The sequence below is a fragment of the Macrobrachium rosenbergii genome, chromosome 19 (genome assembly GCF_040412425.1).
Source record: "Macrobrachium rosenbergii isolate ZJJX-2024 chromosome 19, ASM4041242v1, whole genome shotgun sequence".
NCBI lineage: Eukaryota > Metazoa > Arthropoda > Malacostraca > Decapoda > Palaemonidae > Macrobrachium > Macrobrachium rosenbergii.
Genome location: NC_089759.1, coordinates 540,039 through 555,177, shown reverse-complemented (window position 1 = coordinate 555,177; position 15,139 = coordinate 540,039). Strand labels below are relative to the sequence as shown.

Here is a 15,139-nt window from a genome sequence, read left to right as displayed (position 1 = left end):
TAAAATATGTGTGAGCAATAACTACAAGAGAGAGAGAGAGAGAGAGAGAGAGAGAGAGAGAGAGAGAGAGAGAGAGAGAGAGAGAGAGAGAGAGAGAGAGAGAGAGAGATTACTTAGGAATCCTTTGACCCGCTTTCAGCAACACTCCCCCCCTCCCCGACTGTCACATTAATCAAGACATATTTGACAGCTTTGCCCTCGAGCAAGTTCACAAAAGATACAGGAATCATATTTGTTTGTTTAAAATACGTATCACATACACAGTATAAATTTTTGTAATTACAGTTATACTATTATTACTATTATTATTTAATCTTCCTAATATCTGAAAATTAGTACTTATTATTAGATAATTAATTTATCATACAAAACTAATAAACATATGTATACATGTACCACAAAAATTCTCTCACTTCAGTAAAAGAGAGAGAGAGAGAGAGAGAGAGAGAGAGAGAGAGAGAGAGAGAGAGAGAGAGAGAGAGAATGATTATTTTTATTATTTAATGTTATTTAATTTTACACACAAAAGCTTGAAAACTTATATATTACACAAAAAATTAAACATAAACACTTTTGCAAGGTTTCTCAGTAATAGTAAATGTTTGCGTGTCTGTGAAAAACTCATGTATGGCAATTAGTTAGGCTCCAATGAAAAGTTCATGTGTCTGTGAATTCGCGCAACTCGAATCATGCAACTTCAGGGTATTGCTGTATTGTGCCTTCCATGGAATGCTCGGCACATTCTCCAACGCATCTGGCGCCAGATGCCAAATGCTTGGCAACAACTTGTCCTTTGCTTCCCACTGCTGATGCTATGGACTCTTCACTAGCACCTATTCAGTGACAGCTGTCTGACATCTTATGTCTTTGTAAGAGAGAGCCTTCGTCTGCTCAAGCCCCTAAGAAGTTGCATTCTGTTTTGTCGGAGGAAGAAGGTGAAGAAGGTGATGTGGATCAGGGCTCCCCTCCGTTGGCCAATGCAGTCTTACTGAAGTACTTACTGGGAAACTTCCCGGGGTTTTTCTTGCCAGCAGCCCCGGCCTCCCTGGCTTCAAACTTTCTTCTTGAATGACAAGCCTGTTGACTCCTCCAGGCTGCCAAAGATGGTGCTCTCAGAAGGCTCTCAATGAGCTGGATAGCTGGCTCTCAGAGAAGAGAGCACTGGGAAAGTCTTCATTTAGTTACTCTTCTTCTCGCCTGGTATGCTGGAGGCATTTGTCTTATGCCACTGGGGAAGCTCCCTCGCTGGGAGTGGCTGACTCCTCCCAGGGGGACTTCTCCGGCCTTATCAACTCGTCTCAAGGAGCCAGCCTTTGCCGTCGCTAAGGTGATGTTCTCCCCTACAGAACTCGACCACCTTCTTAAGAATCTTTTTAAAGCATTAAAGGCGCTAAGTTTCTTAGACTGGTCAGTGGGTTGGTTAGCCCGGAAGATCAAGAAATTCTCCTCATTACCAGAGGATGCTGCAGCAAATTGTCTGAATGTCCTGTCATGCACTGATAAGGGCATTAGGGATGGCACTCAAGAGTTAGCCTCTCTCTTTGCCATGGGAATACTGAAAAAGAGAGAGCTTTGGTGCTTGTTCACAGAAGTCTGCATTGCTATACTCTCCTCATGATCGCCAGCACCTCTTCCCTCAATCCACAGTCAGCGACATCTCCTTAAAGCTTCAGAAGAAAAGTACGCAAGACCTTTTAGCTCGATCTACTGTAGGTGCCCCAGGGATCCTTCGAGTGTGAGCACCAGGACCGTTTCCTCCCCATCAGCCACTGCCCTTTTGTGGTAGCAGAACAAGGACCCAATCAAGACCCAGAACGAACTTGTGATTCTCATCTCATCTCAACCATTTAAGAAGTCCCCCTCCAAGCCTTATGCTCAGAAGTGAGGACCATTTCCTCTATGTGACAGCATGAGCTAGGTTCCTCCATTTCTGGGAGAGATGGAGTATGAGTGTAGCAGAGGAGTGGATTGTGTCAGTGCTGAATGACAGCTCCTCCATCCCTTTCAGGGAAAAGGCCCCCCCTTAGTCAACACGCCTACCATGCTGACCGCCTACTCGGTAGGCTCCAAGAGGTTTCTGGCCCTCTCGAACAGTCTTATCCCTCCTCAAGAAGAGAGCCATTGAAGAAGTCGAAGAAGTCAGGTTGGACAGTTTTTACAACTGTCTCTTTGTAGTCTCCAAGGCATCGGGGGATGAAGGTCGGTACCGGACTTAAGAACCTTGAATTTCTTTGTTGAAAAGACAAAATTCAAGATGGAAACAAGTCACTCTGTCATGTCATCCATTCATCAGGTCGACTGGATGGCAACCATAGACATGCAGGATGGCTATTTCCACATTCCTGTACACCTGGAGTCCAGGAAGTACCTAAGATTTGTGTTTTGCAATAGATCCCTCCTTTTATGGGTGGACCAAAACCAGACCAAGTTGGTGACTCGGTTCATCCAAGGCACACTCAACGTCCTTGCAGACAGTTTGAGCCGTCGCAGTCAGGTGCTCCCCACAGAGTGGAATCTTCATCCTCATGTGTGCAAGAACCTGTGGAAGCTGTGGGAGAGACCTCTCATAGATCTTTTCACGACATCCAAGAATTATCATCTCCCAGTATTTTGTTCGCTAGTCCCAGACCCTCTAGCATGGGCAACGGATGCCATGCTACAAGGCTGGTGAAACAAAGACCTTTATGCCTTCCCGCCATTCTGCATGATACGGGAAGTTCTCAACAAGTTCAACAACCACACGAATGTCATAATCTAGTGGCCCCTTCCTGGCCACAGCAAGAACGGTTCCCAGATCTCCTCTGGCTTCTGACAGACTTCCCGAGGTTGTTACCTCAAAGGCCAAGTCTTCTCAGACAGCTCAACTTCAGGCAATTCCACCAAGGATTGTCCACTCTGGCCAAGACAGGGTTCAGACTGTCAGGAAACTCCTCAAACAGAAAGGGTTTTCAAGACCAGCTTCAGAGGCAACTGCAAAATGTAGACGCCCCTCCTCCGACAAAGTCTACAAAGCCAAGTGGGCAATCTTTAGGGCCTGGTGTAGAAGAAATGACATCTTGTCTTCTAAGACATCTGTAGCAGAGACTGCAGACTTTCTTCTGTATTTGAGGACATCTAGGGGCCTTTCCTCCTCTACGATCAAATGCTGAGCTTGGTGTTTTGGCACAGAGGCGTGGATCTTTCCTCTAATCAGGACCTGTCCAACCTCATCAAGTCCTTTGATACCTCCAAATCCAAGGGACTGAGGGCTGTCTCTTGGAATTTGGATGCAGTCCTGAAATGGCTCTCAGGACCCCATTTCGAGCCTCTGTTCAGCTTCGCTATGAGATCTGACTAGGAAGACACTCCTTGTAGCATTAGTAACAGCTAAGCGGGTCAGTGAGGTACATGCTGTAGGTCTTTCCCAAGGTGATGCCGTGTGTTCAATCACCTTGGGCTTTTTAGCTAAAAATGAAAACCCAACTAAACCCTGGCCTCGTTCCTTCACTATTAAAATCCTGATGGAAATCCTGGGCCCAGATGATGAGGAGAGAGTTCTCTGCCCAGTGAGAGCACTGAGGTACTACTCGCACAGAACGGAAAAGATTCAAGGTCCTACGAGTGATCTATGGTAATCGATTAGGAATCCATCTCATTCCCTGTCGACAAATAGCTTGTCATTCTTCTTGAGGGATCTTTATCACCAAAGCCCATTCTCAGATTGGTGGAGAGGAGGTCTTAATGTCCGTCAGAGCTAAGGCTCATGAGATCAGAGCGGTTGCCACATCATTAGCCTTCAAGCACAACCTATCTCTATCAACGATTCTTCAAGCGACTTATTGGAAGTATAAATCAATCTTCGCGACTCATTATCTTCGAGATGTGGAAACCATTTTCGATAATTGCAGTACTTTGGGGCTGTTGTCTGTGGCTGGTATGGGGGAGGAAGCATAGGAAGCTTTTCTTCCTTACTTTTCTCTTCGCCTTGAACTAAGGTGTTGAGTCATAGGGGAGCCTGGGGGTACTGTGTACCTGGAGTGCCCACCAGTCTTAGTTTTTTATTGGATGAGTGGTGGTTTTTTGTTTTACGGTGTACATGATGTGGGTGTTTTTTAATTCTGGTCGATTGGTTTGTCAGTACTGTGCTTAGGGCAGGGGCAACTGGCTATTTGTAAGCTTTGTTAGTCACCGGGATCATCCCTTGCTGCAAAGCCCCCAATGATGTAGAGGTGCATCAGGGCTAATTCGCCACACCCTATAGGTTAAGATGAGCACCAACCAGAGGCAGTGCCTACCTGCAGCAGCTCTCTTACCAGGTACAGAACAACAAGCATTGTACTAATGCTAATAATTTCTATTCTCTAACTCATTATTATTATTCATAATGTTTTGGGGTAGAAAAAATCCACATATCCCTCCTCCTTGTCAATTTGGGATTCAGCAATATAATTACTTGGTAAGTTACATATCTAAAAGTGACATTTTTTATAAAATAAAGCTTTATATATACTTACCAAGTAATTACAAATCAAAGCCCTCCCCTCCTCCCCTCATATGGAAAGAAGGGCAAAAACAATTGAGCTCTTTACTGAAGTTGTTCCTCTCTTACCCTGAAAGTGGGCAGGTTCTAGTCACCTACACTGACACTAGTGCTACCTTGAATTTCAAAATTTTTAAGCTGCCAGTGAGTTAAACTGTAACCAATGTAAGTACTTGGTATATATATGCAGTATAAAATTTCATTTTATCATAAAAATGTCATTTTTGGACGAAATTTTAATGATCGGACGATACATGAGTATACAGTATATATGCAAATTAAGATTCTTTTGTATGCTGTATATTTGTGAGCTTCACAGAATGTTTTCGTTGCAAATAAACTGTGCTTTTGTGTTATCGGAGCACGCTTCAATCCCAGATTCGAGGAAATCCAAAAGATGAAACGACATGTGCTGCTGCCCTCGTAGCCGCTCAAGAACTCATGGCAGTTGATTAAAAAAAGTCCCAGATCATGGGAGTTCCCGGACCACGGAATGCCAGATTTAAGAGGTTGGACTGTGCCAGTAATATTGATACACACAGCAATAATTACAATACTTCATGCAGAGGTCACATACAGAAGTTCTGATCACTGTCCAGTAAGGATAACCTTCCTCTGGCATTAGGATAGGCCAATTAAAACTTACCCTTTGGACTTTAAGATGCATGGTAAATTTCCATGACTTATTTCAGGAAAATATAGTACTTGTTTAAAGTAAAAATTTCCATATACAACACCACTATTTTATGTTCAAATACTGACACTACTATAATACGCTGCAAGCTTCAAATACTGACACTAATATAATATGCTGCAAGCAAAATTAAGTTACTATATAGGGTGTTATGAATAGGTACTGTTAACCATGACTTACCTGGAGCACACACATTCCATAAGTACTTCCAAGCACACTTTTAGTGTCACTGAAAGCGCAGTATCTGATGGAAGTTGCTAAAAGAAAGAGCTGAAGCGCATTTTCACTTGATAAGTCGCATTTTCCAGACTTCAAATTTTTCTCAAACTTCTTTAACTGCTTTCGGCTTTGTCTATGAAAGGATAAATAAAGTACATTTAATATATAAAAAATGAATGTAAGACTAAATATAAATCTATGTATAATTTTGATAAAAACATGAAGATACACCAATGAGAATTTCTCCTGTGACTTAATTATAAAAACATAGCATGGATAACAAAGAAAATGTCAGGAAAAGCAACGTGAATTAGGAAAAATAAGAAAAATAATGGACAAGATATAACTCTCAAAAAGAAAGCAATAACATTCATGTTAACTGAAGAGCAAGCATTGACCCAAGGCATGAGGGCATAACAGACAGACCAATACAGAAAGTAACATATGAAGAGAGTACATCTTTCCTTATCATGAAGAAAACTGGAAAGGCTTCAAGCCCATCAGGAATAAGAAGTAACTTGTTGAGAGTTACTAGGAAAAAATTAATTAGGAATTGTCCACAAATGAAAATGTGCAAAATTTCAAAGTACAAAACTGCAATTGTATTTTTCCTAGGTATACAAACTTTAGCTTTCATAAATGGAGTATCCCAGCACCTCACATTTAAACTGTGCATTAGAAGTAGTAGTATATAGAAATTAGGCCAAAGGCCAAGCGCAGGGATCTATGAGGTCATTAAGCGCTGAAACGGAAACTGACAGTACTGTACAAGGTCTGGAAAGATGTAACAGGTGGAAAACCTTCACAGCTGAACTGTGAATCAATTGTTAGAAGAGGGTGGAAAGTAAGATGGAAGACAATATGAACAAAGGCACAGTACAAGGAATGGAAAGGGGTTGCAGCTAGGGGCCAAAGGGATGCTGCAATGCACCATGAGGTGCACTGACAGCACTATCTCTCTATAGAGTCCACTGTGTAATGACTAAAAACAAAAGCCTATTGGATAGGCCTGGGCATCCCCCTGGTCTCTGTGGTCTATCCTAGTCACTGTAGGGACCAGCCTGATCATAAAAGTATTACAACCCAGAGACAGCAGAATCAGCATGAAGAGCAGAGGTAGAGGTGGGTAAATCCATAATGTAAGCTATGGTTTGTATACCTAAGAATAACAGCAAATTTTACAAGTAAAATAATATGTATTTTTCCTGAAGTTCTCTACATTGCATTAGGACCTAACTTGCAAGAGCAAGCTGGAACAGCTGTTAAAACTTACAGACAAGGTAGTTAACTATTGACAGATAAAGGGAAGTCCCGCCCACCTGCCTGTCTGCATTTCATCTTGCCTTTCAGCCCAGTGCCAGAGTGAGGGGTGGCTGAGGTGGGACATTCAATGTAAAGAACTTCAGGTTTGTATGTTATAAAAAATACAATTTACTCTTAAAATTTGCTACAGTCGAACCTCTTAAAACCACCATTCTGTGGTCCAGGAACTCCCGTGGTTCAACTCTATTTTGAATCAGCCACTATTAGTTCGTTCAGCAGCCACAAGGACGGTGCCACGTATTGTTTACGACTTCCTGACAGCAAAAATTTGCCTGCTCTTTTGTTTTTTAAGTAAATGATGGTTAGTAGTGAAAATGTGTGAAGTCAAATATGCTTTCGACATTAACTTTAAGTGAATAAATATATTTTTTCAAAGATTCAACTTGAGAAGGCTCTACCAAGTCAAACTTTTAATCAAAACAATGAGACATTTGGCACCGCACAAATGTTTTACTCTTAGAGTGCTTGAAAGACTTATATGTGATACGGTTTTGATCATTTGTTTCATATAGCTGTAAATTTACCCATTTGATATTGCCACCCTGAGATCAGAAGATGCTAGAGGTAAGAAGCGCAAGCATAAATCTTTATCTATGCTAGAAAATGTTTCTTCCGTTAGCAAATGTTTAGTGTTCATTTTCCTAAATAGATGGAGGTGTTCTTTGCTTACGTTTTGACGATGAAGTGTCAGAATGCAGTGATCGCCGAAATTCATTCATTTTTGTCATTTCATTACCCACTACAATCAAAATAGATGATGATGAAACTGACAGCAATAATTACAAAGACAGTAAGTTTACGAGATAAAAGTCACGAATATATTCTGCAGACTCTGAGAAAAGTTTAGTTGACTTACGGTTAGGCTAACTCAGGAATGTAGGCTACATGTATTAAATAAAGTACACTGTTCTAAAGAAAATTATACAGTATGCAGTTATAAAATGTACGCTACATGTATTAAATAAAGTACACTGTTCTAAAGAAAATTATACTGTATGAAGTTATAAAATGGTAAAGTGAAAATGTATGAATAATAAAATGATAAAAAGTGGGGTTAGAACTTGGCCAAGTAGTAGGCTAAGTTGGCAAGTAAGCTATTTGTATGGGGAATTAGCTTGCAAGACTATGTTTACAAGGGGCTTCATTTTTTAGGATATTTTATGTTCTAGGATTTTCTGTGGTCTGGTCCCAAGGTTCCCAGATTTAAGAGGTTGGACTGTATTTGTTCCTACACAAATACAAACCTTCATTCTTGACATTAGGAGACTTACCTATTGGTGGGAGAAATCTGGGTGCTCTCTGAACCAACTAGTAGGATTGCCCAGCCTGGGATGTCCTTTCCTGGTCCGATGGGAGCAGAGAAATGGACCCTGTACATATGGCTGTGATATTGCAGGGTTTTCTGTTAAAAAACCCTGCAATATCACAGCCATTTACTGTTGATCCTTTTAAACACTCATTTATGTCAGAGCAAATTTTTCCATTTTCAGTATAAGTAGGTTTGCATTTGCAAATGAAACCTCCATCAGATTGGTATGATGGATGCAAGTCCCTCTTCTCTCTTTGCAAGGGGTGAGGAGGACAGGTAATAAAGAAAACCTGTTGATTAAATACACCTGTTTTATTGTCTGTAATACTTCTGCTGGGTTCTTCCAGCCTGATCAAGTAATTCTGTACAAACCCATAAGTCTAGTTACTATCACATCCCATGTGTGCAGTGCACTATAGAGTTGCAGGGTCCCTTTCTCTGCTCCCACTAGACCAGGAAGGAGTATGACCTAAAAAAAAATTTAGATCATACCCAGTATGTTTATATGTATGTATATCATACATGTTTTACAGATATGATTATATATATATATGCAGTATATATATATATATATATATATATATATATATATATATATATATATATATATATATATATATATATATATATATATATATATATATATATATATATAATATATTTCTGACTCACACCAGGATCGAACCCAGGTCTTTCAATTGAAAGGCAAGTGCGCTGCCCACTAGGCCAAACAAGTCATAAAAGAAGTTGGAACCTGAGGGCAACTGCACCCAAGGAATTACCTGGGCAAGCTAACTGCTTGCATACCAGAGTGTTTTCCCCAACTTCTTTTATGACCTGTATGGCCTAATGGGCAGAGCCCTTGCCTTTCAATTGAAGTGTTGGGTTCGATCCTGATCTGAGTCCAAAATTTATTTCTGTTCCACATGTAATTGTGTGCAGATTAGTTTTATCTTATTTGCTCAGAAGGGATAATTCAAATGAAACGCTGTCAACTGGGTCATTGCTGAGTCGAGAAGTTGGGGAAAACACACTGGTATGCAAGCAGTTAGCTTGTCCAGGTTATTCCTTGGGTGCAGTTGGCCTCAGGTTCCAACTTCTTTTATGACTTGCATGGCCTGGTGGGCAGCACCCTTGCCTTTCAATTGCAAGACCTGGGTTCAATCCTGATGTGAGTCAGAAATTTATTTCTGTTTCACACGTGATTGTGTTGATTATATATATATATATATATATATATATATATATATATATATATATATATATATATATATATATATATATATATATATATACAGTATATATACAGTGAACCTCCCGTATTCGTGTTGGATGCGCACCACACCCCCAACAAATAGCTAAAATCCATGAATACTTAAAACCCCTTTAAAATCACTTAGAACTGCCCATTTTGATAGTTTAAATACAAGAAAAACCCTGTAAAAATGCTTATACCTGAGTATTTTAATAGTTTTATCACAAAAAGTGCATTTATTCATGAAAATTATATGAAAATACAGTAATTAGTGAATATTTCTCAATGAAAAATACAGCGAATGGGATGAATTTTCCACTTAATTATGGCTAGATATGTTCCACAGAGAAAGCCATGAATGCGTGAGTCCATAAATCATGAGAACGCTTGAATATGGGGTTTACTGTATATGTATATATATATATATAATATATATATATATATATATATATATATATATATATATATATATATATATATTATTATGATTAGCAAGAATTCGCTAGCAAATTGCCTCCCCCTCCTTTGTTGTGGTTGGTTGTTGTTGTGTTTCATTTACTGCCAGCCGGCCGATCGATAGACCATCTGTCTATCGACTTAAAAACAGGGGTTTAAAAGATTAAAGGCGCTCCCATTTTTGATAAAGATCTTTCCTTCGAGGCAAAAGTAATCTGGCTTGGGCGTTTCTCCTACAGGCCAAAACCTCCCCTGCGGGCAGCAGGTGCAATGAGTCAAAGCATCTGTGTTGGGCGCACCCCCCCTGCCCCAAAGGAGGGGATAAAAGGCAAAAAGCCCACGAGGTCCCAGGCACACGCGGGCTGGAAGATATGGAGTGAACTTGTGAAGACGTCCCCAACACCTGGCCCCATCGATGCCCTTGCATCCTAACCACGTGGCCCTTCCCAAAGTATACTTCTCCTCGTGCCCTTCAACCGTATTCCTCGAGCCCACACGCCATTGCTTTGAGTTTCGAGGAGTCCCCATCGCCTTGCCCCTTTACGGAAGCCCTTGCATCTCACCACGTGGAAGAAACTCGTCCTCGGAAATCGCAAGTCATCCACGGACCGCCTTCTACACGCCCTCGGAAAATCTGCTAAGGTAAAGTGCCCTGGAAGAGCCCCATTTCAGTCACGCTTTTGTCTCGTAATATTTTCTTAAAGAGAAAGCCAGAAATCTCCCTTGTCTAATGTCCGTGCGCCTCTTGCATCGGCAGTATTAATTCTTTATTACTCCTTTGGCACCCTCAGTGCAGCCTCAATTCATTATTCTTTTGTCTATTTTCATTACTGGCGTATAATGTGCATATCTCTCATTTCAGAGGGATGCTATTTCGTGGAAGCTTCTCGGACTGTGGCTGGAATTCCCAGTTTAATTCAACCTACTGAGTTCCTCTTTCCCGTACTAATGTCATTTATGTAAATACACTACTTTAAATGTGCCCACGTGTTTTTCGTAATATTTCCCTCAGTAACCAGAGCCCTATGCTCATATGAAATTCTCCTTTGTTTTCCTCTTTTTACGTTTTCCCGTACCCACGAAGTCAGAATCACAAGGCTAAATTAACTTAAACTGTTGCTACCTGTCTCACAGAGCATATTTCAAACTAAAACCACGGAAAAACGTAAAAATGGCGACCTGGCCATAGATCTCGTTTTGCAGTTGCAGTTCCCTAGTGTTGCTTTATTGCATTTGCAACTTGCCAGATCAGCTATTAGCAAAGCTAAGCTGGAGTGAGACAATTACTTAACCTTTTGTGTAAAACCAGCACACAGATCCAGAAAATTCCACGTAAGTAATGTGTTAATCTTAGCAAAACCTTTTTACAATCGTGACTGTTCCTAGGAATTAGAAATAGGGACGCATGTAATCACTGAGAGAAAAGAACGCCGTATTAGATTCGTTAATGCATGCCTTTCAGGATAGGTAGTTAGGAAATAACCAGTGCTAACCATCCTTTGCTTCGAGGAATAGTGCGAAATTCCTCTGTGTTAAAATCTTTGCCATATCCTTGCTTCGAGGAATAGTGCGAAAGAAATTCCTCTGTGATAACTTTTACTTCGCATTTCGAATTAGCGAACTGTTATTTAGGCGCGAATAAAATTCCCACGTGGGACACGACGAAGTCAGCTTGCATTGCTGACAATTCTCTCAGTGTAGTTAGAATTCGAGTTAGGTGTTAGGAAAGCGAAATTTAAACTCCGCTTATAGGGAAAATTACTAGGCCGTTGTACTGTTATCCTCTCAGACGACTGGGAAATTCTCCGGAATCCCAGACGGTATATAAATATACGGGTTCATTCACCCAGAATCTAAATATACCTCCGGTGTTGGCCAAACGACCTGCAACCCCCACCCCGCCCATGCCCGCGTGTGTAGCATTTTTTTTTTCTCTTCCCCCATTCATTTCCCAGCATACATTTTCCTTTGGGTTTCCCGTTAGTAATTTCTAAGTCCTAAGGGACGAATCGTAATTCCAAGTCCTAAGTGACTCCTAAAATTCTACGTCGCACGTGGCGAGAATTCCTCCAAATTCCACAAATTCCAAGTCCTAAGTGACTCCTAAAATTCTACGTCGCACGTGGCGAGAATTCCTCCAAATTCCACAAATTCCAAGTCCTAAGTGACTCCTAAAATTCTACGTCGCACGTGGCGAGAATTTCTCCAAATTCCAGTCCTCAGAGACTCCTAAAATTCTCGTCGCACGTGGCGAGAATTTCTCCAAATTCCAGTCCTTAGAGACTCCTAAAATTCTCGTCGCGACGTGGCGAGAATTTCTCATTCCTGCATGGAACCCAAAATTAAGTCCTTTTGAGACATTATATAGTGTAGTTCACACATCTAAGCCCTTACGGGACTGATCATTCTAGTTCGTTAGAACAACTCCTTAACTTCACGCTACAGCCGGCCAAGTCCGAGCGTGACAAAATCCAACTACGTCTTCGAGACGACATATTAAAATTCGTTCGCCAAGAACACCCGTCTTTCAAGACATATCAAATTTTAACAAAAAAGTCTCCTCAGACTTACTAATCACCTGTCTTATTCAGACAGATCCATTCTCCTGCAGTCTGAACCATTGAGTGTTTCAGATTCCTGCAATTGAGTCTTTTCAGACAACCTGAGTCTTTTCAGATATATCATATAACCATTATTTCAAAATGGCTAATACCAGAGCCCAACAAAACGAGGATTTCAAATTCTACATGTCCGCTGGGAAGGACATGGGACTATCGGGGCAAGATTTGAGAGCATGGGTTCAAGAGCGAGTGGACGATGCCAAGGCTGAGAGAGCAAGAGAACGTGAAGAGAGGGAGAGAGAACGTGAGGAGAGAGAGAGGGCAAGAATTGCTCAAGAGCAGGAGAAGGATAAAGAACGTGCAGAGAGAGAGAGGGAACGAATTGCCCAAGAACAACGAGAGGAGAGAGAAAGAATCGCTCAAGACCAACGGGAGGAAAAAGAACGTGCAGAGAAGGATAAAGAACGTGCAGAGAGAGAGAGGGAACGAATTGCCCAAGAACAACGAGAGGAGAGAGAACGAATCGCCCAAGAGAAAAGGGAGGAACGAGAATGGGAAGATCGAGAGCGACAGCGCCCACGAGCTCCAGATGCTAGAACGACAGCCCGCCACCCCCGCCCCTGCCGCGGGAATGAGTGCCCTCAGCCAAGCTCACTCGTTCATGCCAAAATGGACGGAGTCCGAGCCTGAAGTATGGCTTGAAAGGGCGAACGAGTCCTGGAATGCTGCGATCTCTCCCCGCGGAACTCTCCCTTGTTCTCACTAAATTCCTGGGCGGAAAGGCCCTCGTTGCCTACCACGCCCTTCCCGCGGACGATCGGGAACTGGGAAGCCCGTCGCCAAGCAGTTCTGGCGTGCGAGATTACCCCGAGCGGTGGAGAGACGTTGGAGAGAGCAGCCCAGAGAAGCAGGCCAGACTTGGTCCGATTGGGCGTACCATTCGGAGCGGCGTTGACAAAATGGCTCGATTCGAAGGAGCCACTAACACCGCCGAGGTACTCGGCGGTTTAAAATCGAGCATTTCCTGCGCTCGCCCCTCCTGCCCTCGCCACTCATATAGTGGAAAAAGCCCCAGCAACACTCACCGAGTGTTGCGAAATAGCAGACATGTGGGAAACTCACCACCCTCAAGAAGGATCCATGGGGCGGAAGATAAATCCCCGTCCCTCCTCGGAGGTTCAAATTCCCACAAAAATGGGAACTCGGGCAAGCCCCTAACTTGCCATTATTGCAAGAAAACGGGGCATTCCTCCGAACAGTGCCGGAACAAGAAACCGGCTCCTCTCTCCCGGAAAACCGACAAATAACACGCCACGCCCTCCACAGGGCAGCGGAAAGACTTTAGCCAGACCTTTTGCACGGCGTGCAAGGTCTATGGCCATTCTCCCGCATGGGCGAAATGCCCACGCAATAATAAAGTAAATACTCCCACCGTCGCCTTGGCCGTCACAGATCCCACATCATTAGGCCCTCCCGCCGAAAGGGCCTGTATCGTGGCCCCTCCACGAGGTAGCCAGCCCGCGCCGAGTCACTGCATTCGAGGACTCGGGCGCACAAATCTCCCTCATCCGAAGGGACAGAGTTCCCACGGAGCTATAAATCAATAGACGAAAACTCGTCACGATCGAGGAATAAATCAATTTAAGATGATACTCCCTACGGTCCAATTGAGAGTCACAAGACCTCACCAATCCAAAATGTGCAATCTTGCAGTAGCAAGCCATCTCCCGGAGGCTATGGCGTCATCCTGGGACAGGACTTCCAGTCCCTGCCGAAATCACGACAATCTAGGGGTCCACATTCCCCGAATCATTCCTTGGCGCGAGTAATCCTCCCCGCTTCTCCCTCAGCCAAGACTGGCGCCCCTGGGTACCAGAAGGACGTGCAGTCCCCACCAGTGCCACCTGAGTACAATGTACAGTGGCCCCCTCGATCGGTTCCCGATCCCATTCCAGTGCCCGGCCCTGCCTCAGTGCCAGTGCCAGGGCCCCAATCAAATCTCCCTTCAGGAGATGCCAAATTCCTGCCCGGTGCCACTTGCATGCCCGAGCAGGGCCAAGCTTCGTCCGTCCTGACCGACGAGCCCAAGAAACCTCTGATAGCGCCTGACTCTGCCTAGTGCCAGCGCCAGAGCGCCACGCCGATCTCCATTCACGGGATCCAACTCAGGACCCCCTCTCTTCCCCGGCCTGGCACCGCTACCAGCGTCGGTCAGAGAGACGGTTCCTCCCGACCACCGCGGAAGCTCACCTGCAGGTGCGGCCTCGCAACCCGTGCCTGAGCTGGTCAGCGTTACCTGCGAGCCGCTCACGCCACCCCGACCGCCTCCTCTCTGCCTCAGCCCGTCGCCGACGCAATTGCAAGTCAGGATTCTGCCATATCTCACTTGGCCGATGAACTACAAGAGCCGCGACGGATCATGGTAGAACCATACGGAACACTCCCGCGTCAGCTGTCGCATCAGCAGGCCCAGGTGGTACTCCGTGCCGCCCTCCGTCGCGGGCCCTCCGCTTCCCCGGCCGAGGACGACTGTCCCATTTAGAAAGACTCGAGGCGAAATTACCACGGGCGTGGGACATTCCAGGTAATTTACAAAGAGCTCTAGAGCTCCCATGGCACCTGTGCCGCCCTTTCATTTTTCGAAGGTCTTGGCACCCCTAATCCAGAAGGGGATGTCAGACCCTCCTCTATCTTCTTCCGTTCCCCAGGAACTTCTATCTCTTATCACCTTCTATTAATCTTCCCTTAAATTATCCCCACAAGAGGCAATTAAATACGGGATACCATCCCCCACACAATGTAT

At 43.6% G+C, this 15,139-nt stretch overlaps 1 protein-coding gene across 1 annotated transcript in view; it reads right to left on the bottom strand.

Annotated features, from left to right (window-relative positions):
* LOC136848545 (RNA cytidine acetyltransferase-like) overlaps nt 1-15,139 on the bottom strand; it is a 427,260-nt gene that overhangs the window by 364,823 nt on the left and 47,298 nt on the right. Inside the window, exon 3 of the mRNA XM_067120821.1 lies at nt 5,394-5,565. Within this exon, the coding sequence (XP_066976922.1) occupies nt 5,394-5,565 (172 nt within the window). The remainder of the gene's footprint in view (nt 1-5,393; nt 5,566-15,139) is intronic.